This window comes from Pogona vitticeps, chromosome 1, assembly GCF_051106095.1.
Source record: "Pogona vitticeps strain Pit_001003342236 chromosome 1, PviZW2.1, whole genome shotgun sequence".
Taxonomy (NCBI): Eukaryota; Metazoa; Chordata; class Lepidosauria; order Squamata; family Agamidae; genus Pogona; species Pogona vitticeps.
In genome coordinates, this window is record NC_135783.1 from 294,546,053 (window position 1) to 294,563,608 (window position 17,556).

The 17,556-nt window shown below is 40.1% G+C and overlaps 1 protein-coding gene across 48 annotated transcripts in view; it reads left to right on the forward strand.

Moving 5' to 3' along the window:
* Nucleotides 1–17,556, forward strand: part of GPHN (gephyrin) — a 454,199-nt gene that overhangs the window by 417,417 nt on the left and 19,226 nt on the right. For all 48 annotated transcript variants that reach the window (XM_072986103.2, XM_078390238.1, XM_078390313.1 and 45 more), the window contains 4 exons: nucleotides 8,462–8,549; nucleotides 11,011–11,084; nucleotides 16,228–16,292; nucleotides 16,587–16,690. In XM_072986103.2, the coding sequence (XP_072842204.2) occupies nucleotides 8,462–8,549; nucleotides 11,011–11,084; nucleotides 16,228–16,292; nucleotides 16,587–16,690 (331 nt within the window). The remainder of the gene's footprint in view (nucleotides 1–8,461; nucleotides 8,550–11,010; nucleotides 11,085–16,227; nucleotides 16,293–16,586; nucleotides 16,691–17,556) is intronic.

Here is a 17,556-nt window from a genome sequence, read left to right on the forward strand (position 1 = left end):
CCATGAGATGTTCTCTGCTTGCTTCTTCTTGGTTAAATTTGACAATGGCATGGCTATTTTGCTGAAATTAGGTACAAATTGCCTTTAATATCCAGCTAGCCCAAGGAAAGATCGAATTTTCTTTTTGGAATTTGGGATGGACCATGTATCAATAGCCTCTATCTTTCCATCTAGGGGCTTGATCATCCCTCCTCCCACTAAATGTCCTAGGTACTTTATTTCAGAGTTACCAATTTGACATTTAGCTGCCTTTATCGTCAGACTGGCACTCAATATCATTTGCAGCACGATCTCTAGGTGGGATTTATGTTTCTCCCAGGTCTGACTAAAAATACCTATGTCATCCATGTAGGCCATAGTGAACTCTCTCAGGCCATACATGGTTTTGTCCACTAGTCTTTGAAGTGTGGCCGGTGCATTCTTTAATCTGAAACTCATGATCCGGGATTCATATAGCCCCAAGGGCCTGCAGAAAGCGTTTTTCTCCTGATCTTTAGGATCCATAGGCACCTGCCAGAATCCTTTCATTAAATCTAAACTGGAAATGAAAGGACATTTACCTATGGTTTCAATCAGGTCATCCAAGCATGTCATAGGCATCAGCCTGGGTAACATGGTTTAATTTCCTATAGTCCACACAGAACCTGATACTTCCATTGGGCTTATCTACAAGGACATTAGGCGCAGCTCAAGGACTCATGGACAGGGTGATTATAGTGGCCTTCAGCATTTCATTTAGCTCTGTGCAGATTTTATCCACATAGGAACCGTTATTCAATATGGGGTAACAGCTATAAGCTGGGCATCCCCAGTATCTATTCTGTGCACGACCCTGTTTGCCACTTCTGGTTTGTGCAAAAACAGAGCTTTATATTGTAAAAGAGTGGACATTTCCTCTTTTTGGTCTTGGGCAAGAGCAGGGCTTGAGTGCTCACTGGAAGGACAGATCCTGAAGCTGAGGCTTCAATACTTTGGCCATCTCATGAAAAGAGAAATCTCTTTGGATAAGACCCTGATGTTGGGAAAGTGTGAAGGCAAGAGGAGAAGGGGACGACAAAGGACGAGATGGTTGGACAATGTCATCGAAGCTACCAACATGAATTTGACCAACCTCCGGGAGGCAGTGGAAGACAGGAGGGCCTGGCGTGCTCTGGTCCATGGGGTCACGAAGAGTTGGACATGACTTAAGGACCACGTCCTTGGGGTTATTTTTAGACTCCCCTCTGCCTTCCCAGCATATTAATTTTTGTTTTTCTTCTGAGTCTGTTTTCTTTTCGGTTATGTGGCTTTATCATATTTACATGGACTACTTTACGATTCTCCTCCCCACTCTGGAGACTATAATTGACCAAATTCATTTTTCAGATCACAGTGTACAGTCCTTTCCAAACTAACTGAAGTTTATTCCCTTTTATATGTCTTAACATTAGAACTTCTTTTCCAAGATGGAACATCCTTCCTCTACCATTTCGGTCATACCAAGTTTTCTGTTTATTTTGGGCACCCTTCAAATTCTCCCCTGCTATTTCTAGGGGGTTTTGTAAGGTATTCATCAGATGGTCTAAGTATTCTACCACAGATTCAGAGTCCATTCTTTTATAATCCTTCCAGTTCTGTCCTAACAGGTCTAGGGGCCCACGTACTTTCCTGCCAAATAACAGTCCAAACGGATTGAATCTTGTGGTCTCCTGGGGAACACAAGAGAGCACAAGATTCAGTCTGTTTGGACTGTTATTATTAATAATTGTAATAATTGTATCGTATTATACTGTATCTGTTTATTTTTATTATAATTGTATTATATATGTTTATTTAATAATTGTATTATATATATTTATTTTAATGTGTTTTAACCTATGTAAGCTGCCCCGAGTAGACGTAGTCTAGAGGGGCGGGGTAAAAATTGAATAAATAAAATAAACATCCCTTTATGCATAGAGTTATGGAAAACTTTTCCTTATGGATCAAAATTCAGTATCACCAAGACTATATAGTCTAGAAGAGAAGTATTTAAATAATGGTCAAATAAAACTCTAGTAGACATTCCATACAATTGCACTCATTTCGCACGCTAGCAAGGTTATGCTCAAAATCCTACAAGGTAGGCTTCAGCAGTATGTGGACCGAGAACTCCCAGAAGTACAAGCTGGATTCCGAAGAGGCAGAGGAACTCGAGACCAAATTGCTAACTTGCGCTGGATGATGGAGAAAGCCAGAGAGTTCCAGAAAAATATCTACTTCTGCTTCATTGACTATGCGAAAGCCTTTGACTGTGTGGACCACAACAAACTATGGCAAGTTCTTAAAGAAATGGGAGTGCCTGACCACTTTATCTGTCTCCTGAGAAACCTATATGTGGGACAGGAAGCAACAGTTAGAACTGGTCATGGAACAACTGAGTGGTTCAAAATTGGGAAAGGAGTACGGCAAGGCTGTATATTGTCCCCCAGCTTATTTAACTTATATGCAGAATACATCATGCGGAAGGCTGGACTGGAAGAAACCCAAGCCGGAATTAAGATTGCCGGAAGAAATATCAACAACCTCCGATATGCAGATGATACCACTCTGATGGCAGAAAGTGAGGAGGAATTAAAGAACCTTGTAATGAGAGTGAAAGAGGAGAGTGCAAAAAACGGTCTGAAACTCAACATCAAAAAAACTAAGATCATGGCCACTGGTCCCATCACCTCCTGGGAAATAGAAGGGGAAGATATGGAGGCAGTGTCAAATTTTATCTTCCTGGGCTCCATGATCACTGCAGATGGAGACAGCAGCCCTGAAATTAAAAGGCGCCTTCTTCTTGGGAGGAAAGCGATGACAAATCTTGACAGCATCTTGAAAAGCAGAGACATCACCTTGCCAACAAAAGTCCGAATAGTCAAAGCTATGGTTTTTCCTGTCGTGATGTATGGAAGTGAGAGCTGGACCATAAAGAAAGCAGACCGCCGAAGAATTGATGCCTTTGAATTGTGGTGCTGGAGGAGGCTCTTGAGAATCCCCTGGACTGCAAGGAGAACAAACCTATCAGTTCTAAAGGAAATCAACCCTGAATGCTCACTTGAAGGACAGATCCTGAAGCTGAGGCTCCAGTACTTTGGCCATCTCATGAGAAGAAAAGAGTCCTTGGAAAAAACCTTGATGTTAGGAAGGTGTGATGGCAAGAGGAGAAGGGGACGACCGAGGATGAGATGGCTGGACAGTGTCTGCGAAGCAACCAACATGAACTTGACACAACTCCGGGAGGCAGTAGAAGACAGGAGGGCCTGGCGTGCTCTGGTCCATGGGGTCACGAAGAGTCGGACACGACTAAACGACTAAACAACAACAACAGACATTCCATTAAAATAGACTCTTAAGTGTTGATGGCTAATTAGATGATGACTTTTTAAGTGTTTCATCTTAATACTGTTTTCATACACCTAGTTCTCACTGAGATAGTGAATCTGTATCAGCTGTCATGTTTCTCCATAATATAATCTCTAGGCTAACGCTGATGTCACTATAGCGGAATTTCGTTTTGTTTGACAGAATGCATATTGCTTATTTATAATGCTGCTGATTTACAAAATTAATGCACTGCCTGCTGCTTTTAATCTCAGCTACAAACTTAGAGTAGCAGAATGAAGCAATTAAAATAAGTATTATGTATCATTGGTGGATATCCACTCACAGGTTGTGACTAGAGTAGGCCCATTCACTCAAATTGAGTGTTGGGGTGTGTGTGTGAGAACAGACAAAAGAAAAGATTTTGTTATCCAGCATGTTGTTAGTCTGTGGAATCCCTTGTCATAGGATGTGGTGATACTGATCTTACTAGATTCCTTTCAGTCGGAGTGGAAGAAGCATATAACTGAAGAGATACTGAAAATTGGCTTTTCCCCCAGTATACTTATAGCAATGGGCCTCAAGGATGCCACCAAAGCAATGAAGTTAAGGGTATGGGACATTGAACTACAGGACCATGTTGGCCAGTGAGCAAAAAAAACTTTCTTAAGAAATCATCTTTTATCACCTCCTCGTACTTAGCCAGCACTATGTCATCTAAAGCCATAAGGGCTTTTACACTAGCTAGGCTCAATGTATTTCCTTTTAAGCTTCTGGAGGGAAGATTTTGAGGTTTGCCTGCATCAGATTGTCTCTGTCCTGGTAATAGTGATAAAGTTGAATCAGTTGGTCATGATCTCCTTTTCTGTACTTGCTATCGGGATCTTTGTATGGAGCTTTTATCACCTATTATCTGTAAATCTCCCAGGAGATCAGAAGAGGATTATGTCCAGTTGCTACTCTCTGACAATACCCCTTATATTACGAGACAAGTGGCCAAATTCTGTGCTGCAGCAATGGTTATTCATAATCAAATGTTTGGGTAGGTGATTTTAGATACCTGTTTGCCGGCGTATAAGACGACTGGGCGTATAATACGACCCCCCCCCCAACATTTCCACTCAAAATATAGAGTGGACAGCTCTGCCCGGGCCTGCCCTGGAAGTTTGGCGGGCAGCGGCAGCGGAGGAGGAGGGTAATTGCTCTCCGGTGGCAGGCGGGCGAGTGGGCAGCTGGCTCAGCGGTGAGGAGGAGGGGAAGCGGCCGGGCAACGGAGGAGGAGGGAGGGAAGCAGCTCTCCAGCAGCGGGCTCTGGCTGCTCAGACATGACTGCCTCTGCTTCCCTCCCTCCGTCTGTACCGACCGTCTGCCTGCCTGCCTGCCTTTCTCCCCGACAGGCACGGCCCCGTGTCACTCACTCAATGGCGGTGGCTCCTTCCTGGCCCAACTGAAGTGCACCCGGCGTATAAGACAACCCCCCCATTTGGAGGCATGTTTTTTGGGCCAAAAAAGTCATCTTATACGCCAGCAAATATGGTAGATAATGTAATGTGTTTAATATAACACTGGCTGAGGTTTTACTTACATTAAGGATATACAGTATGATGTTATTAACTGGAAAGGAGGGGTTGTTTTATCACATTTTAATGGAATTTTATTACCCTGACTGACTTTACAAAACTATAATTATATGGATCTATTTTATATTGATTTGGTTTTACTGGTCTTTGACCATAATAAAATATTCATTCAGGATGTGGTGATGGTATCTGACGTAGATGCCTTTAAAAGGGGACTGGACAGATTTATGGAGGAAAAGTCCATTGCAGGTTACAAGCCGTTATGGGGATGTAGGATCTCCAAGCTTAAAAGGAAGGTACCTCAAAATTCCAGATGCAGGGGAAATAGTCTCGTGTGCTCCCAGAGGCATCTGGTGGCGCCACTGTGAGATATAGGAAGCCGGACTAGATGGGCCCTTGGCCTGATCCAGCAGGGCTCTTTTTATGTTCTTATGTAGTACAAAAAAGGTGAAACAAAATTATTACAATCTGCTCTGGATAATTAGCAACATTGACTGCCACTTGACATTAGTTGTGCTTCCAGTGAAGTGTTTGGATCTCAAGGTGTTGTGTCATCCATAAATTTTGTTCACCTGGTGTACTGCTTAGAATACTGAAGCTCATTATCTACACGACATGCTTGGACATTTTCATACTTCGGTGACTAGTGCTGAAGGGTCCATCTTGGTTTGAGCCATAACACTAAGGGAGGGGTGGTTAGGAAAGTTGCAGTTGGGCCAGACAATCTTCCCAATCACCCCTCCCACAGGTTCTGGTCTTTTCCAAGCCTGGCAATTAAAAAATCTGTTTGCTCTGTATAAAGCTGGTTTTTGCTAAGAGGCAGTTTGTGACCTCAGCCACTGCCTTTGCTTCTGGCAGCTGGGGTTGGCAATGCACATAGGTAGCATTCATCCCCTTGCTTGCCATCATTGCAGCTACCTCTCTCTTTTCTTCAGAGTACATCACCTTCTCCAGTTCCTTTCTCCATCTTTGGCAGCAAGGCAAGCAGACTTCGTTGTGAGGAGAAGGAAACAGTCCTGCTACATTGTCCCTAGCACAGATGTGAGGAGTGAGCATGTGAGGCTGAGTTACTTTAGCCGGGGAGAGGGTTAATAGTGGTGGCGGCAGCACTCATATTTTCCTTGTCCCTCTCTGTTTTTGTTAGTGGGGTAGCAGTTTTGTTTCCTTCTCACAGGTAGGTATGCTTGGGCCCATCCAGATCAGCAGTGGCAATGGAGGAGTGGCACATTCTCAGGTCCAACCCTGGGCCTTGGCAAGTCCCCAGATATACCCTCTCCAGCCTGTGACTGGAAAATGTACCAGAATGAGAGCCCACAAACACCAGTTTTAAGATAACAATTTGATTTTGGGTATTATTTTTTTTTAATCATGTCTTTTTTCTAACACATAAAATGAACTGATAATTCATTTATAATGAAAATGTTAATGAATATGGTATTTTCATTAAATGTGATAAGTAAATGGTAAATTATAATGGTTTCTTCTGTCCCTCTTTTAGGGCTATTACATAGACTTATCCTGGAGCACACCTGTCTAAATTACTGCAATGTGATATATGAGGCAGCTTGCTAATAACTGTCACATTCAAACTTGGTCTGAACTATTTACTGTATACTAAAGAGATTCCTTATCCTGTAATTTACCAATACACAAACAAAAGAGTTTACTTGCTAGCCTCGTAAATTGTGAGTCATATTTTTCTACACCAGTAAAAGTGAAAGAGATTTAAATGGAAAACATTATGACAGTTTATAGGGGTCAGTAACTTATTCCACCAGCAAAATTCAGTTGTTTACAGTTGAAGGAAATGTAAAAGATTGAGAAAGAAATAAATATAGGGAGACAAGAGAGGCATAAACACAACATGCTATGCCACACACACACACCCAATACCAGCAACACTGATACTAGGCACCAGACATCAAAGAGCAGAAGGCATGTAGCAGCACAGCAGCAGGCTTCATCTCCAGAAGCCAGCAGCACAATCATGGATTTCTCTTTCTAGATGCAAACTGAACAGGGCTGGCCTGGTTGGGTGAGAAAGTTACTCAGTAATTTTCTATGTGCCCTTAAAGGTAAAGGTTCCCCTTGACATTTAATCCAGTCATGTCCAACTCTAGGGCACAGTGCTCATCCCCGTTTCCAAGCCGTAGAGCCAGTGTTTGTCCGTAGACAGTTTCCATGGTCACGTGGCCAATGCGACTAGAAACAGAACGCCGTTACCTTTCCACCAAGGTGGTACCTGTTTATCTACTCGCATTTCCATGCTTTCGAACTGCTAGGTTGGCAGGAGCTGGGACAAGGGACGGGAGCTGATTCCATCACGTGGATTCGATCTTATGACTGCTGGTCTTCTGACCTTGCAGCATAGAGGCTTCTGCAGTTTAACCCACAGTGCCAAGATGTCCCATGTGCCCTTTCATATGCTTAAAGGCTAAGAGATGTATTTTATTGTATATATTCTTATTTTTAAGTACTTTGATATTTTAAGAGATCTATTACCAGCTTTTCAATTGCTGGAAACACCTGCAATTTTTACATGTATGTTTTTGCAATTTTGAAAAATGACTATAACATGATTTAAGTTCTTCTGTATAACTTAATTTTTTTCAGAATGTACTTTTGTTTACAGTTTCTCGTCAGTTTAAGAATTTTGGTTGGCAGTCACACCTGCAGCTTTCACAAATTGCAGGAATGGATTTCTGTTAAGCATTTGTTCCTACAGTTTTCCCACAGCTGTAAGACTTTTAGATGTTTTCAAGACCTTTGAAGTATTCTTGTGCATATGGAACATAGAAGCAATGTAGATAAATAAAGCTTGTAGAAATAGGCAAGCTGATGTTACCTGGAACAATGAAATTACTTATTATACATTGATACCCAGGTGAAATTTGATATGGCTGAGGAATGGTCATTCAGTTTCCTACTGGAATTAATTCTTTTCCTGGGATAAATGCGAGCTGTGATAAAAACACACTTCTGATTTTCCCTAGAGGTCTATAACATTCGATAGGACTCTTTGGAAAATATTCAACCATCAGATTTTCTGACTTGAAATGCTGACTATTTTGAAAATTCTCAGTAGTCTTTTTCTCTGTGAAGAAATATGTTCTACCTGCTTAAGATAACCAAAATCTTATTGAGAAAAACAGTGGCCAAAATCCTGTTGCATAGTTATGCCTGTGAGAAGCAAAAGGCACAATTTAAAGCAGCTTCTCACTGTCAGTTAATGAGTATTATTTGGACTTACAGACACTCAACAACAATCTACAACCTACAAGGCTGGCCATGGCATATAATAGCAATCTCACAAACAGTTTTCCCTTGTTGCTGACTCTCTGTAGCACAGCTGGTTGTATTAAGAGGTGCATGATCACTTGCTCACATAGTAGGTGCTGGGGTTCATAACTGACAGCCTGCTAACCATGTACAAATCACTTGCAGTGTTGCAGTCATGAAAAGCAATTCAATTCTGCCATATGCATTTTTCTTTTGAAATTCAAAGAATGACAAAATTCATGGCCTTTAATATATTTATTTTTATTATCCTGCAGTCCAGATGATTTACTTAATGCCTTGAATGAGGGGATCAGTCGTGCTGATGTCATCATCACATCAGGGGGTGTGTCCATGGGGGAAAAGGTACGTGCAAAGGACAATGCTGGGCTGAAGCACAGAGTATAAACCAGAGATAGGACAAAATGGGAACAAGCAATTATAGAATCCTTAACTTGGAGTGTAGTGGCATGAATCTGTGTGAGACTTATTGGTTTAATGAAGTGTGAGATAAGGCTTCAGACACTAAAATAGGGTGGACAAAACACCAAAGATGTATATCAGAGACTAGATACTCCTCAGCTTTACCTGCTATGCTTTGTATTCTCTCTGCTGCCTTCACCCCATCACTAACATGACTCCATGTGCAGAAGACTCTAGTCCCTGTTCCAGTGCAAGCAGTATTTCAGTTGGGCATTATTTACAGAAAGTACACAATAAAAATGGCCCCATCTGTGCAGGAAAGAGTGCAGGTTGCAGGCCTTAATTGCTCCCAAATATTTATTTATTTTGTATTCATGAAGTCTTCCATGGCCGGGATCTAATGGTTGTTGTGGGATTTTCGGGCTCTTTGGCTGTGTTCTGAAGGTTGTTCTTCCTAACATTTCGCCAGTCTCTGTGGCCGGCATCTTCAGAGGACAGCACTGCCAGAGCACAGAGCAAAACGTTAGGAAGAACAACCTTCAGAACACGGCCAAAGAGCCTGAAAAACCCACAACAACCATTTATTTATTTATTTATTTATTTATTTATTTATTTATTTATTTATTTATTTATTTATTTATTTATTTATTTATTTATTTATTTATTTATTTATTTATTTATACCTACTTCTGTGCCACCCCATTATTGTGAACACTCTCTGTGCAGTTCACAACATACAATAACATCATACAATAAAAAACACATGTACAATGAATAAAGTAAGAACCATGTTACTAACTAAACCAATAAACCTACCTTTAAATAGAATTACACTAATTAAAACACATTTAATATCTCGGGTCAATTATTCAACAATAGTAAAAGGCAGCTTTATATAATTCTATCTTGATTAGCTTTCTTAAAACTGAGAAGGATGGTACCCAGAAAACCTCAGAGGGAAGGAGCCACAGCCAAGAAAGCTTGGTTCCTGGTGCTATCTCTTTTGGCCTCATTGGATGTCTCGGGTTTTCACATCAAGGACTATGCAGAGCAGGTGGGACAGGTAGCTATTTTGTGGGAGAGTCATTCTGCCAAGTATCAAGGTCCTAAACTGTTAAGGGCTCTATAGGTCATGACCAGCAACTTGAATTGGGCACAGAAGGTAACAGGGAGCCAGTGAAGGTATTCCAAGACTGGGGATATTTGTTCATATCTGCTGATACCTGGCAGCCACATTTTGGACCTACTGAAGTTTCTGTACTAAATCCAAGGCAGCCCTACATATAGAGCATTACAGTTTTTTAGAGATTACCAATGCATGAACTGCTATTGTTAGGCATTTCTTATCCAGTTAGGGGTGCAGTGGGAAATCAACCAAAATTGATAAAAGGCACTCTTGACTACAGTAGATATTTGCAAGAGAGATGGGTCAAAGAGTAACGCCAAGGTACACTCACTTGTAAACTTTTCATTTATTTTTATTACTTGTGCAATTCCTTGTTGTGTGCATATTAATGTACTGTGCACCTAATTTAATCTAGATTGGCAGTTTTACAGACTACTGGTCTTTCACCTTCCTGCCAGGAGCAAATGAGAGAAGACAGAGGGCAAAAGACTTGTTTTGTTTGTTTTTAGTACATTTTCCCTTCTGTATGCAACTACTATACTTGCAGGATTAAGCAGAGTTTTTTTAAATTGTGTAAACCATCATAAATTATAAGTGACCACTGAGTTACAAGATACACATTTAAAAAAAGAAAAACGTGGGGGAGGGGAAAGGAAGTATTGGTGTTGAAAATTGCCTCCCATGCTAGGTAGGAAGGACTGACAGGAAAAGAAGTACAAAACATCTAGGAATTGGAGAAGATTGTCCCAGAAGAGATGAGCAACGCACAGTCTAAATATGCCAACCCCAGCCCCTGTGCTCCTCTGAAACATAAAACACGTTTTGAAAAAAATGAGGGTTCAAAAATTCACTTGTGCCCTTTAGGAGACATGTAGGGCAGTTCTGCTAATTTGAGAGTTCCTAGAATCCTTGTGGTCTCCATATGCTGGCTACTTACTCAGTATAGAAACCCATTTTTCTAAGAAAAAATGAAGGAGGGGTTACAGAAACAACTACAGCCCTCCAACATCCAGGGATGGGTGTTTGCAACCCCCTGATATTATCCATGCTATCTTAAAAGGACAAATCATCTTTACCCATAAGAAGCCGAGTAGCAAGTGGCCTCTGCTACCCCTTTGTATTTTTATTCCTGTATTTCATTACTGTTAACTTATCTCAGAACTATTTGGTGGGCATATGGCGTACACATTTAATAAATAAATAAGTTAAGTTTCTAGGACTGGACAAATCATCTTCTAACAAATACCACAATTTGAATACTTTTTTGTTTTAAAACAGGACTATCTAAAACAGGTGCTGGATATTGATCTCCATGCTCAGATTCACTTTGGCAGGGTTTTTATGAAACCAGGGTAAGTAATATTTCCCTGCTAGAGTTTATATTTGATAGTCAACCATTTGGTGTTGGAAAGTTTTTACATTCATTCTAAATATGAAATACAAATGTGTCTCCTTCCACAAATCCATTCCTACCTGTAAGGAATTTCAGAATTTCAAAAAAGAACTATTTATGGGATAGAGCATGATGCTAAAGGCAACCCTCAACCTAGAAAAGGTTTCTATCCTACTTTTTAACTACACAGTAGTACTGAAGTTGTCTTACAAGCATAAATCAGAATGGAAGATTGAAAACAAATGTAACCATAAACCATTAAATTAACTTAGATTAAAAACAAATAATTGAATTCATCACAATAAATGTCAACTAGTTTCATGAGCCAATTTTTAAAAAAGATGTCTTTATGTGTTTCCCTGAAACAGAGGGTGGGAACTGACTGCAGGAGATCCATTTCAAAGCCTGGGAGCAGCAGAAGTCAATACCGTCTCCCATATACCTGTCAATTGGCCCTGTAGAGATGTTAGTATCCTAAAGAAGGACTTCCCTAACAGTGAGACAAATTCATAACAGCACAAGCAATCCCTTAGACAGCCAGGCTGCAGCCTGTATGCCAAGGTTAGAATCCACATTTTGAATTGGGCCTAGGAAGCAAGTGGCAATCCAACAGTTTTTTCAGTACCTGAACCCTATGTTCTCTATACCAGATAGCCTAGTTACCAAATATTACATCAGCCGAAGATCACAACCTCTCTTTTAGTATAGATCCACACATTGCAGTAAAAGACACAATGAAAATAAGGCATGGATGAGTGTTGCTGAGTCACGTCAATTCAGATAAGACTACTCCTGGCTACTACTGCAAAGTAGGAATCCATGGACAAGCACAGAATCAAGGAATCACAGGATGGAATCAGAATAATGGAATTGAAAGTGGCCTATAAGGCCATCAATTTAAACCCCCGCTCAATGCAGGCAGGAATCAAATTTAAAATACAGCTGACAGATGGCTGTCCAATTTTCTCCTGAATTCCTCCATTGTTAGTGTTCACTACCTCCTGAGGTAATTGGTTCCATTGTCATATTGCTGCAACAGATAGAAAGTTTTTCCTGATATTCAGCCAAAATACAGCTTCCCATAACCTGAGCCCATTATTACATGTCCTATGTTCTAGAATGATTGAAAAAAAGATCCTTACACTATATTACAATCTTCGAAGTATTTGAAGCATGCCATCATATCTTCTCTTTGTCTTTTCAAAACTAAATATGCCCAGTTCTTTCAGTCTTTCCTCATAAAGCATGATTCCCAATCCCCTGATCATCCTTGTTCTCTTATGAAATTGTTCCAGTTTGTCAGCATCCTTCTTAAAATGTAGCGCCCAGAAATGGACACAATCCTCTAAATGAGGCCTAACCAGTACCAAATAGAGAGGAACTAGTAAACGGGATCTGGAGACTATTAATGCAGACTAAAATAGCATTTTCCTTTTTTGCAGCAGCATTTCACTGTTGCTCATATTTAGCTTATGATTACAATTCAGAGGTCCTTCTCATATGTAGTACTGCTAAGCCATGTATCTCCCATCTTATAACTGTATGTTTGGTTTCCTTTCCCTAAGAATACAACTTTGTATTTATCCCTGTTAAATTTCATTCTATTGTTTTCAGCCCAGTACTCAAGGTTATCAAGGTCTTTTGAATTCTGATTTTGTCTACCAGGATGTGACCTATTCCACCCAATGTTATGTAATCCACAAACTTGACAAGCATTCCCTGCACCCCCCCATCAAAGTTATTAATAAAAATGTTGAACAGCACCAAGCCAAGTACCCTGCTTGTAACCTCCTCCCAGTTTGAGGAGGAGGCATTGATAAGCATTCTTTGAGTACAACTCTGTTACCAACTGTGTATCCACTTGAAAGTTGTTCTATCCAGTCCACAGCTTGCTAATCAGAAGATCATGAAGTACTTTGTCAAAGGCTACGCTGAAATCAAACTATATTAATTATACACAATTCCCACAGTCTACTAGGGAGGTTACCCAATTTAAAAAGACTAAAAAAGATTAATCTAGCAGGACTTGTTCTTGACAAATCTTTGTTGGCTTCTAATTACCACTGCATTATTTTGAAGGTGCTTTGAAATCCACTGCAGAATTTTCCCCAATATTGCTGTCAGGCTGACTGGTCTGGTTCCCCCTTTTTGAAGATAAAGACAACCTTAACTCTCCTCTAATAATCTGGCATTTCACCCATCCCCTGTGAAAATGATAAGACAGTGGTTCTGAAAGTTCATCAGTCCCTTCAATACTCTTGGGTGCAGTTCATTGGGCCCTGAAGATCCAAACCCGTTCAGAAATGAGGTATTCCTTGAATATTTGTTTATCAATCTCAAGCCACAGTCCTATCCCCTCCACTTGTACATGTTTTCCAGAAGGGCCATAGACATTCTTTGGGGAGAAAACTGAACTAAAGTAGGAATTTAGCACTTCTGCCTTTTCTTTGTCATCTTTTATGATTTTGCCATCTCCACTAAGTGCCTGAATAACTGCCTTTTCTTTGTCTTTTGCTATGCATGTGCCTGATGATTTTTAATTGATTTTAGTGCATCTTGCTAATCTCAGCTCATTTTCAGTTTTGAATCCTAAACCATCCCTGCAATTCTTTGCTATCTGACTGTACTCTAACAGTAGGGACTGGAATACAATTTCCCCAGCAACCACCCCACCTAGGTGGTTCAGAATAATATCATTCAGTAAATGCTAATGAAAGCTGAGAGGTCTGGAAGAAGTAACAAAGTCAGGCTCCCTGAAGTAGTTTCAGTTCCATGTCAAAATCAAAACCTGAAATGGGTGCAGATAATCAGTGTCATGTAATTGGAGTACCAACACCTTCTCAGTGATTTTAGCCAGAAACAGTACATTTGATATTGGCCTATAATTGATCCTGAGTCAGTGCCAGATTTCATTACTAGAGCTTTTATGAGCTTGTATCCTTTTAACAGGAAGGAACAATCTCTTTCTGTAAAGAGGCATTTATCATCTTCCTTAACCTTAGCATCACCTCTACAGTATCTTGTAAAATGCAATCAGTCAAAAATGGCAAAATTTTAAGTAAGCAGATTTTAAAAACACATTTATAGTTGGCTCTGTCCCAAATTCCCCTCCATTATGTTCTAGCCTCCACTCCTGTTTTCAACCAGGGACCTGATTTAGCACAGTAAGTGGGGAGTGGCCACCTAGGAGTGATAGTGGTGATCACTTTATCAATTTTTATATTCCACAGGTTATTTAGGGGTTCAAGAGTAGCATCAACAAACAAAATAGCAAGCTCCGCAAGTAATTTTTTTAAAAAAAACACTGGCTCCATCAAGTGCTTCGGGTAAACCAGCTTAACTCAAACCTCAACCCCTGTAGAAACTCACACTAGCCACCAATCTAAAACTAATCAGATAGTGATATGTCTGTGACAACCGAGTCACACATAATCCTGCCACCTTCAGATCATTTAGTCAATTAGAATACTAAATACAAAATAATAATGGGGACAGGTGCATGATTGTCACCAAATCAGACCGAAATCTTGACCCTTTCATGACTACAGTGGGGTCTTGACTTGAGAACTTAATCCGTATTGGAAGGCGGTTCTCAAGTCAAAACGTTCTCAAGTCAAATCTGCATTTCCCATAGGAATGCATTGAAAACCATTTGATCCGTATCTGCTCTTTTCTGTCCATAGAAACTAATGGGAAGCTGCTATTCCGCCTTCGACCACTAGAGGGGGATATTTTGTTTCTTTTTTTCTTAGGTCAAGAAAGGTTCAGGGAAGGCAGGGAAAATACAGTCCAGGCAGTACAGTACCAGGCAGTCTGAAGACTGTCTCCCAATCCACTCTCTAAACGCTGGGAGGAGTGAGGAAGCAGACAGGCACCCTTTTCACTGGCCAACAGTTAACTGAAAGTTCAAATTTTGCACTTTCCCTGCCTCCCACGTGGTTTTTTTCAGTTCTTAACTCAAATCTAAGTATGTAAGTCAAGTCAATATTTTCCTATGAGAGTGGTTCTTAAGTCAAAATGTTCTTAACTCAAGCCGTTCTTAAGTCAAGACCCCACTGTATGTCACCTTATCATGAATACTGAAATCTCTCAGAGCAGGAAGACTAGGCAGTTCCAGCAAGAAACCAAAGATTGCCCTGCTACTTCAGAGGGGGAGACTATAGGGCAGTAGTAGTAGGCACCCTTCAGTCTAGAGAGGCTATGGTAACATGCTCTGAATAGAGGTCTTGGAACAGCATCTAGTGTGGCCGAGAAGGCCAATTTGAGAGTGACAATCCCTTCCACACAAATACAATCTGTCCCTTGCCCAGCTCCCTGATTTTGCTGAACTGCCTCTTTGCCTCAGACTGCTGAACAAGTGTCTCTTCAAAGTGGGAGAGGCCATGCAGCACTACAGTAGAGTAGATAGTATTCTAATAGTATGAATGGGATTTTTTGATTTTCTGGACTTTAGATACCACAATTCTCCATTCTGGGAGTTCTTTATAAGGCGTAGATATCTTACAAAGACCAAAATGTGATACACCTCGGGAAAAGGGTCTAAATTAGAAGTCTTTGAGTCTTAGGTTGGCCAAGATCCTCCCAAGCTGCCTGATCAGAAAGAAAGCTTCCAGCTAGCATAGGGAAACAAGAAGGTTGGGCAGAGTGAAGCTAGCTAAGCCTCAGTGCCTTCTAATTTAGACCATTACACAACCCTGTTAAAATGTCAAGTGTCTGTGATGTAAAAAAATGAGACAAAGATTTCAGAACTTTTTCCACCTTTAATGGGATCTATGAACTGTACAACTCAGTTGAACAACAAACTGAAATCTTTTAGGTGGAGGAAATTAAAAATATAAAACTGAAATAATAACCAACAGTGATCCAGATGGAAGTAGGTGAAAAATATGTTCCTTATTAACAAACCTCAGACTAATCACACTAATGTGGATGTAGGCCTCAGTAAAGACAGTGGGATTTATTTCCAAATAAGAGTGCACAGAAGTTTGCTGTAAAAGGCCCACATAGTTTAAATAGGCTAAAATATTCAGAAAGTATACAACTTTTGAACTACTTAATGTTTGCAACAGGTTTTATCTTTATAATTTGACTTTTGTTTCTAGGTTGCCAACAACTTTTGCAACTTTGGATATTGATGGTGTAAGAAAAATAATCTTTGCACTGCCAGGTAAGTTTTAAGAACTTGTAATTTTCCTTCACAAGTGCACAGATTATGCAAAACGGATCAGAAAGCCACCAAAACATAAGATATTGTAGCCTTAGGTTCCTAAATCCATACACCGTGGTAACTTTATTTTCACCTGATGTTGAATTGCCCATATGAAGAAGTACAATAGGTGAAACATTTTTCCATGTCTACCATAGCTATGGTATCTTGAACTGTTCAGTAACAATGCAGCAGTTATTTATTAATGCTCTAAGTCTAAATTTCATATCTATAAATTGTTCTTCTGATTTTTAGGGAATCCTGTGTCAGCTGTTGTTACCTGCAATCTTTTTGTTGTCCCAGCACTGAGGAAAATGCAGGGAATCCTGGATCCTCGTCCCACTATCATAAAAGCCAGGGTAAGAGTTATGAAGATACAAGATGAGCTTATGAAGTGCTAGTGTCATAGTACTGAAGAAATGCCCTCTAACATATCTGGAATCTAGAACTTGGCTCTTATGCAAAAAGAAAAATAAATATGGGAGTGTTCTAACACTGGATACCGATAGCTCTCAAATATATACAACATCACACTACTGAAGAAGGGTATCTCTTGTGGATTATCAGATAATCATTGCCTTAGAATACAAAGTCTGTCAGATGGACTGTAGGAAATCAAATCGTTTGTAACTGAGAAAAAAACAGAATTCTCATTTTCTCAAAGAAAGAGTAGCACAAGACTTGACATAATAATAGGAACTAATAACACTGCTTGCAAAGTGTGATTTGTGTGGCTTGTGCATAGTTTATGGATTTGGAAATGTAAAATATAATTTACGAGATCAATTAGTATGATTATTTGGAGCTCAAAAGTTGCATTAAAGGTACACAACTATGAACTTCTGCTAATACCAGAGCAGTTAGAAACTGTGTTTTTGTGTTTCTTTAGCTGAGAATTGTATAATGGTCAGAGCATAGAGACACAGTCTGTATAATGGCCAAAGCACAGAGAGCATATGGTGAACACACAGGGTCTGATCTACTCCAGAATTAGTTGGCACACTATTCAACACACTGTCAAAATTTTCTCACCATGAAGTGAAGCTCTCCTACCTTTGATTATAACTGCAAACAAGCCAGCAAATGAAAGATTATTACAGAATGTTTGTTAGTTAGGAAGTGTTTTGAAGTCTTATGGAAATCGCCAAATATAACCAAGACATTCCACACTATTCCTGACCCCATGTCAAATGAACAGATTTTGCAATATTTTGTTGTACTTTGA